The 8,835-nt window shown below is 47.6% G+C and overlaps 1 protein-coding gene across 2 annotated transcripts in view; it reads left to right on the top strand.

Moving 5' to 3' along the window:
* The window catches only part of LOC102812092 (taste receptor type 1 member 1-like), a 12,879-nt gene extending 5,280 nt beyond the window's left edge, over positions 1-7,599 (top strand). Inside the window, exons 3-6 of one of the 2 annotated variants that reach the window (XM_006873108.1) lie at positions 3,814-4,575; positions 4,988-5,179; positions 5,432-5,552; positions 6,668-7,599. In XM_006873108.1, the coding sequence (XP_006873170.1) occupies positions 3,814-4,575; positions 4,988-5,179; positions 5,432-5,552; positions 6,668-7,599 (2,007 nt within the window). The remainder of the gene's footprint in view (positions 1-3,813; positions 4,576-4,987; positions 5,180-5,431; positions 5,553-6,667) is intronic. The other variant, XM_006873109.1, reaches the window with a different exon arrangement.
* Positions 7,600-8,835: the final 1,236 nt, after the last annotated feature.

Here is an 8,835-nt window from a genome sequence, read left to right as displayed (position 1 = left end):
TGAGGTTGGCCCGGGATCGGACATTGTTTCCTTCTGCTGTGCATGGGGTCGCTATGAGTTGGTTCCGACTTGATGGCACCTGACAACAACAACAACAATTATAACAGAGTCCTGATATGGCACTGTGGGTTAATGTGCTGGACTGCGAAGTTGGTTTGAGCTCACCAGCCTCTCCTCGGAAAGCCTATACAGGGTCTCTTGGGCTGGAATTGACTCAACAGCACTTAACAACAACAGCTATAACAGAACTATCACAAGTGGATGCTTTTAACAAACAGAAATTTATTCCCTCACAGTTTAGGAGACTAGATGTCTAAATCATTGCAGCTCTAGGAGAAGGTTTACTCTTTTAGTCAGTTCTGGAAATTGTCCTTGTCTCCTTTCAGCATCTGTAGACCCAACGTTCCTTGGAGCTCTCCATGCATCTGCCATCACTCTTCCTCTGGATAGAGGAACTTCATAGCCCAAAGACCTCAAGTCCAAAGAACGCACTCCACTCCTGGCACTTCTCTCTTGGTGATAGCAAGTCCTCCTGAGCTCTGCTTGCTTATTTAATCCCTTTTATATCTCAAAATACAAATGATTCTGTAGATTGCATCTGGTCTCAATGACATCATAGAAGTGAGGATTTACAACATATAGGATAATTACATCAGATCAAGCCTAATTACAGCAGATCACATCATAGGGGATAATTACATCATATTGCTCTCTTCTTAACTGTGAGATAAGGCTGTGGCAGTGGCCATGGAGTTCTGACCTTACAATGAGAGTTCTGACCCAGTCAAGTTAACACAAAACCTTAGCTATCACAGTCCTGCTTCCTTCATCCAGTCCAGTTGGCCATATGACCATCTCTACCCAAGTCAGACACCCAGAAGTCCTATCTAGAGTCTTCCTTCTCCTGTTCCCCAGCTTAGTCAGTGACCAAGGCCACACTTACCTTCTAAATTCTGCTAAGTTTACCCACTCTTCTCTATTGTCACTGCCAAAGCCTTACCCCAGACCACTACCATCTATCACCTGTTAGTGTTGTCAAGTGCCATCAAGTCATTACCAACTCCTAACGACCCTATGCACAACAGAACGAAACACTGCCCGGTCCTAGACCAAACTCACAACTGTTGCTACACCTGAATGCATTGCTGCTGCTACTGTGCCAATCCATCTCATTGGGGGTCTTCCTCTTTTTCTCTGACCCTCACTTTACCAAACATCATATCCTTCTCCAGACACTGGTCCCTCCTAAAATACCTCCAAAGTATGAGAGACGAAGTCTGGCCATCCTGGCTTCCAAGGAACATTCTGGCTATACTTCTTCCATTACAGATCTGACTGTTCTTTTGGCAGCCCATGGTACTTTTAGGAGTCTCCTCCAACACCGTAACTCAAATGCATCAATTCTTCTATGGTCTTCCTTATTCACTGTTCAACTTTCACATGCATATGAAGTTATTGAAAATACCATAACTTGGATCAGGCACACCTCAGTTCTCACACTGACATCTTTGTTCAACACTTTAAAGAGGTCTTGTGCAGCAGATTTGCCTAATGTAATAAGTCATTTGATCTCTTGACTGCTGCTTCCATGAGAGTTGATGGTTGATCCAAGAAAAATGAAGTCTTTGACAACTTCAATCTTTTCTCCATTCATATGAAAGTTGTTTATTGGTCCAGTGGTGAGGATTTTTGTTTTCTTTACATTGAAGTGCAACCCATACCGAAGGCTGTGGACTTTGATCTTCATCAGTAAGTATTTTAAGTCGTCTTTCAGCAAGCAAGGTTGTATCATCTGCATATTGCCAGGTTGCTAATGAATCTTCCTTCAATCCTGATGTAACATTTTTCTTCATATAACCCAGCTTCTTGTATTATTTGCTGAGCATACAGATTGAATAAGTATGGTGAAAGAATAGAGCCCTGGCACACATGTTTCCTAATTTTAAACCATTCTGTGTTCCCTTGTTCTGTTTGAACAACTGCCTCTTGGTCCATGTATAGGTTCCTCATGGGCACAATTAAATGTTCCAGAATACTCATTCTCCACAATGTTTGTCAATAGATTGTCATGATCCACACAATCGAAATCCTCTGCATATTCAATAGAGCACAGGTAAATATCTTTCTGGTATTCTCTGCTTTCAACCAAGATCCATCTGATGTCAGCAATGATATCCCTCATTCCCTGTCCACTTCTGAATCTGTCTTGAACCTCTGGAAGTTCTCTGTCAACGTATGGTTGTGTTGTTGTTGTTGTTGTGTGCTGTGGAGTCGGTTCCAAATCATAGCAACCCTGTATAGGGTTTCTGAGGCTGTAAATCTTTATGGAAGCAAAAAGCCTCGTCTTTCTCCCACGGAGCAGCTGGTAGTTTCAAACTGTTGGCCCAATTCGTAGTCATTTTTTATTATCTTTAGCAAAATTTTACTTGCATATGATATTAATGATGATTTCTGATTCCATTGGGTCACCTCTCTTTGCAGTGGGCACAAATATGGATCTCTTCCAGTCAGTTGGCCAGGTAGTTGTCTTCTAAATTTCTTGGCATAAATGAGTGAGTGCCTCTAGTGCTGCATCAGTTTGTTGAAAGATTTCAATTTGTATTCCATCGATTCCTGTAGCCTTGTTCTTTGCCAATGCCTTCAATGCACCTTGGACTTCTTCCTTCAGTGTCATTGGCTTCTGATCATATGCTATCTCTTGAAACGGTTGAATATCCACCATTTGTTTTTGGTACCATGACTTTGTATATTCCTTCCATCTTCTTTTGCAGCTTTCTGCATCATTCAATATTTTGCCCGTTGTTGTTGTTAAATGCTGTCAAGTTGATTTTGACTCATAGAAACCTTGTATCAGGTTTCCTAGGAGCAGTTGGTGAGCTTCAACCACCAACCTTGCAGTTTAAACCAACCTTGCAGTCCAGTACATCAACCCACAGTGCCACAATTTTTTCTTCAGTTCCTTTAGCTTGGAAAATGCTGAGCGTCTTCTTCCTTTTTGGTTTTCTAACTCCAGGTCTTTGCACATTTTGTTGTAATATTTGACTTTGTCTTCATGAGCTGACCTTTGAAATATTCTGTTCGGCTCTTTTGCCTTCTCATTTCTTGTATTTGCTTTAGCATCTCTACACTGGAGAGCGTCTTTCAGAGTCTCTTTTGACATCCATTTGGTCATTTCCTTCTTTCTTGTCTTCTTAATGATCTTTTGCTTTCCTCCTGTATGGTGTTCTTGATGTCATCCCACAACTCTCACTTACAAATAACGCCCTCTGGGTTCTCCTTGATTCAAGTCCTGAGCCTTTTCCAACGCACTGCTCACTGAAATCAGAGATACCCTGCTAAAACTCATGTCTGAGAAAGCATTTTCTTTCTGAACCCTAAGGGTGCCCTGTGGCCTACAAGATAAAGTCCAAGCCCCTTAGACCCAGAGTTAAGGCTTCCCTGAAGTGGGTTGCATAAACGGTTAATGTACTCATCTACTAACTGGATCATTGGCTGGTCATTCAATGCCAACTTGATGACTCGACCAGTTGTGCCCTCTTTCATTTTAGCATCTGACCAACACTCTTCCAGCCACATGGATCTCCTTGTAGGTCTCCAACACGCATCCTGTTTAGGATGCATGACCCTCTCCTTCGTCCACCAGGCAGATTCCATCCCTGTGGGGCCTACCCTGTTCTTTGTATATAATTGGTCACTCTCATGATTCCTCTTGAGGATCAGGGCTGGGACCACACCTCAGTCCTCCTTGTGTACCACCACCAGAGCCCTCACTGAGATTGACCCCATGACCTTGCTGTACTGAATTCTCTGCAGATCAGCTATGAGGCCAGCAGCGCGATGCTCAGTGTCAAGCGGCAGTACCCGTCTTTCCTGCGCACCATCCCCAGTGACGAGAAGCAGGTGGAGACTATGGTGCTGCTGCTGCAGAGGTTTGGCTGGGTCTGGATCTCATTGGTGGGCAGCGATGGAGATTACGGGCAGTTAGGGGTGCAGGCGCTGGAGGAGCGGGCCACCCAGCAGGGCATCTGCATTGCCTTTAAGGACACTGTGCCTTTCTCAGCGCAGGTGGGCGATGAGAGAATGCGGGACATGATGCATGACCTTGTCCAGGCGAAGACCACTGTTGTGGTCGTTTTTGCCAACAGGCAGCTGGCCAGGGTGTTCTTCCAGTCTGTGGTGCTGGCCGAACTAACTGACAGGGTGTGGGTGGCCTCAGAGGACTGGGCCATCTCCAGCCACATTGCTGAGGTGCCAGGGATCCAGGGCATTGGCACAGTGTTGGGTGTGGCCATCCAGAAGAGGCTGGTTTGGGGTCTGCTGGACTTTGAAGAGGCTTACGTCCAGGCAGAGAAGGGCACACTAGGACCATGCCCCCAAGGTTCCCAGTGCAGCAGCAACCAGCTCTGTAGAGAGTGTTGGACTTTCACAAGGGACAGGATGCCCACGCTGCGTGCCTTCTCCATGCGTTCTGCCTACAACGCCTACCGGGCTGTGTATGCTGTGGCCCGTGGCCTCCACCAGCTCCTGGGCTGCCCCTTGGGAGCCTGTGCCATGGGCACTATCTACCCCTGGCAGGTAAGACAGCCCAGCCCCAGTCACCCACATCAAAGGAAGCAACTACTCCTGAGGCAAATGATGCGGCTACTCTCTGGCCCCCTTTAGGGTATTGGGAGGTGGGACACAAAGACCTGACTTTAGGACTGGTCCCTTCTTTTCTTTTGAGCCTTGCCTCCTCCCATCCTTCCCTCCTCAGAAGCATCAAGGCAAGATGCTGGGTTCCCAGTAAAGAACACCTTCATTGAAGACCTCCTCTCAGGAGGGTGGAGGGACTTTCCAAGAGGACAAGGGGCTCTAAGGATCAGATCTTCCAGGCTGAAACCACCTAGGGCTGATGACCACAAAGACCCCAGACAGGGAGGGCCCTGAGCAGACAGAGGAAGGCAGCCTGTCTCCGCAGTGGTGGCTTCATGATCTCTGTGTGTTTCAGCTTCTGGAGAAGATCAGGAAGGACACCCTGATCTTTAGCGACAATGGGGACTCCCTCAGTGGCTATGACATAATTGCCTGGGACTGGAGTGGCTCCAAGTGGACCTTCAAGACCATTGGTTCTTCCACATGGTATCCATTTCAGCTGGTCATCAATAAGACCCAAATCCAGTGGCATGGAGAAGACAACCAGGTAGTCGGGATGCAGTCCTTCCCTGGGTGACTGGCTCATGAGCAGACTGGGGACAATGCTCTCACTTGTCATAAAGCAGGAGGTGACCCCAGATGCCAGGCTACCATGCTCTACCCAGCCCTACCTGAGAGGTTCCAGGGGCTGGAAGACAGGTGCCTGATGGGCGTTGGTTCACACCACTGGGAGATTCTGGTCCTTATATTCTATCCTGGGCCCTTCCATGTAGCTCCAGGACACCTGGTCTTCTTGCAGGTACCCACATCTGTGTGCACCGGAAACTGTTCTAAAGGGTTTCGGCGCATGGTCCTAGGTATCCACCACTGTTGCTTCTCATGTGTGTCCTGTGAGGCTGGGACCTTTCTCAATGAGAGTGGTGAGTGAGTGGGCAGAGGACCCAGTTCCCAGATGTCTGCAGACAAGAGGCCCTGCCTCAGGCCACATGTGCACCCCTGGCCCTAGATCCAGGGCCCCAGACAGTGTACTGTGGTTAGGATCAGGTTGGAGGATACCGACCACCAGTCTGAATTCTGATCCAGCAGGAAGACATAGCCAACTAAAAGGCTCAAGCCAGGTGTATCCTTTATTTAAAAGCTTCCATCACACCTTCTAGGGGTACAGACTCACCCTAACTTCAACCTCTTATCCAAATGGATATAGTTGTTATTCCCTTTATACCCTCTTGTCTGAATAGAGTCTCTTCTATTACCCTTCCCAAAGACAAAAGCACCTTGAATGCAGACACTAGAAAGTCTGCAGCCCACAAAACCATCATGCCCCCTGTCCCCTATACAGTGATGCCAGGTTGAGATCAGAGAGTTCATTGAAGTCGCCAAGGGCATGCTTTCCTTGGCCCAGTGCTGAACTCTTGAGGCCATATTCTCTGCTTTTAGTGTATCTGCTGAGGTAGGAAATCCAGATCTCTCTGCCCTCAGAAGGAGCCCTCATGGCACAGTGGGTTAAGCATTGTGTTGCAAACTGCAAGGTGGCAGCTCAAACCTACCAGCTGTCCCATGGGAGAAGATGAGGCTGTCTGCCCCCATCAAGATTTACAGTCTCCAAAACCTTAAGGAGCAAGTCTCCTCTGTCTTATTGGGGTCGCTGTAAGTCAGAATAGACTCAATGGCAGTGGGCTTGTTTTATGTTTGGTTCTCTGTCCTCAGAGTCAGGGAAAGCACACAGCAGCAGCTCAGGAAGGTGGATCTGGTTAGTGGAAGTGCTTGGGATAGAGACGGAAACACATTGCCTTAGGGTCTGCCCGCTGCCATCTGATCAGATCCTCACTGGTATGTGGACTGAGCCCCTCCCTAGGGACCTCTTGGTTTGCAAATCCCTTCTGGTCCCATACAGAACCTACCTGTGCTGTTGGCTTCAGAGTCCCATTCAGGGTTAACCCATCTCAGTGGGTCTGGCAGAGCTTAGCACCTTAGGGACGGCTCTCCCTGTCCTGCTCACTTGGTTCTCAGGAGCCTCTTCCTCCTTCCCTTCTAGATCCTTACCGCTGCCAGCCATGTGGGAAAGAAGAATGGGCACCACAGGGAAGTTCGACCTGCTTCCCACGCACCTTGGTGGTTCTCACCTGGCATGATCCCATCTCTTGGGTGCTGTTGGCAGCTAATACAGTGTTGCTGCTGCTGCTGGCTGGCACTGCTGGCCTATTTGCCTGGTACCTCGATACCCCTGTGGTAAGGTCTGCAGGGGGTAGGCTGTGCTTCCTCATGCTGGGCTCCCTGGCGGTGGGCAGCTGCTGCCTTTATTGCTTCTTTGGGGAGCCCACGCTGCCCACCTGCTTGCTGCGCTTGGCCCCCTTTGCCCTCGGGTTCACCATCTTCTTGTCTTGCCTGACTGTCCGTTCCTTCCAGCTGGTCTTTATCTTCAAGTTTTCTGCCAAGGTTCCCACATTCTACCATGCCTGGGTTCAAAACCATGGTGCTGAACTGTTTGTGGTATTCAGTTCAATGGTCCAGCTGCTGGTCTGTCTAATGTGGCTTGCAGTATGGACTCCATTGCCCACTAGGGAATACCAGCGTTTCCCCCATTTGGTGATGCTGGAGTGCACCCAGGCCAACTCACCAGGCTTCATGTTGTCTTTCACCTACAATGGTTTCCTTTCCGTCTGCGCCTTTGCCTTCAGCTACCTGGGTAATGACCTGCCAGAAAACTACAACGAGGCCAAGTGTGTCACCTTCAGCCTGCTCCTCAACTTTGTGTCATGGATCACTTTCTTTACCACAGCCAGCGTTTACCAGGGCAAGCACCTGCCCACTGTCAACATGCTGGCCATACTGAGCAGCCTCTGTGGGGGCTTCTGTGGCTACTTCCTCCCCAAGTGCTATGTGATTCTTTGGCGTCCAGATCTCAACAGCACCGAGCACTTCCAGGCTTCCATCCAGGACTACACGAGGCGTAGGGGCTCCACCTGATGCTGGAGCAGCACTGTAAGCCGCCCCTGCTCAGAAGGCCTGGGGTTCCCCAGAGGCCTTTGAGTCCTGCCCATTGGAACTCCCCAGCCAAGGCTCCAGGCTGCCAGTTAAAAAGAAGGATATTAGAAACTGTGAAATGGTGTAAATTGCTGCAGTTTGAAGTCTTGCTGTGGACTAGACTTTGCTTGTAGATGCAGAAACTCAAAGATCCAACCAGAAAAAGTCTCTTCAGATCAAGGAACATAGTTAGTAACATTTGTAGTTGTTATTGTTGTTAAGTTCTGACTCATAGTGAACCTGTATATGGTTTTCAAGGCTTGTAAACCCTTGTGGGAGCAGAAAGCCTCATCTTTCTCCCATGGAGTGACTGGTGGGTTCTAACTGCCAACCTTGTGGTTCATAGTCCTGTACAAAAATCATGATCTGCATCTTAGTGAAGTGAGTAGTGTCTAGGGTCTTAAAAGTTTGTGAGCGGTCATCCAAGACATGACTGTAGGTTTCTACTTGCCAGGAGCAAAACAGTAAGGTAACTAAAAGCTCAGAGAAGAAGCAAGTCTATAAGAGCCACAACCTCATATACCCTGAGACCAGAAGAATTAGATGGTAACCAGCTTCCACCATTGACCATTCTGACTAGGCTCACATTAGTTGTCCTGGATAGAATGGAAGAAAATATGAAGTAGAACTCAAATTCTTATTTAAAAACAAAACAAAAACAGATTCGAACAGTAGAGAACAGAGTACTCTGAGATTACTGCCCTGAGACACTCTTTAAATTAGGACTTTGAACCGGTCCTTCCTGGTTCAGTCATAGTCGATGAAGTGAAACCAGAAAAGACCTGAATTAGTAAAATGCAGGTAAACTGGAACAGTGTCTGTAATGGAAAAGATTATGGGTCAATAGCCTACTAAAAACTTTATCTCCTTTCCACTAAATAAGGGCAGCATGCATGTTGCATAGTAACCAAATCTCTTGGCAGGCTGAGTTAGAAACAAAGGAGCCCCACTCAAAGATGGCAGCCAACCTCACCACTTTGAATGTTGGCCCTCTTCACAGTCCTGCCAATAATCCAATCTTCTACATTAGGCTTCTGAAAGGGCTCATTCATTATGCTTCTTTGAAGTGCCCTGTTACAGGGCTTCAACCTGCAACGTTTCCTGTTCCAGTTATCATTCCATTTCATCCAAATTGTAAAAATTCGGTTCCTTCTGATTTTGTTTCATTGACCACAATTG

Source organism: Chrysochloris asiatica, unplaced genomic scaffold (assembly GCF_000296735.1).
Source record: "Chrysochloris asiatica unplaced genomic scaffold, ChrAsi1.0 scaffold00223, whole genome shotgun sequence".
NCBI classification, from domain to species: Eukaryota; Metazoa; Chordata; class Mammalia; order Afrosoricida; family Chrysochloridae; genus Chrysochloris; species Chrysochloris asiatica.
This window is presented reverse-complemented; position numbering and strand designations above follow the sequence as displayed.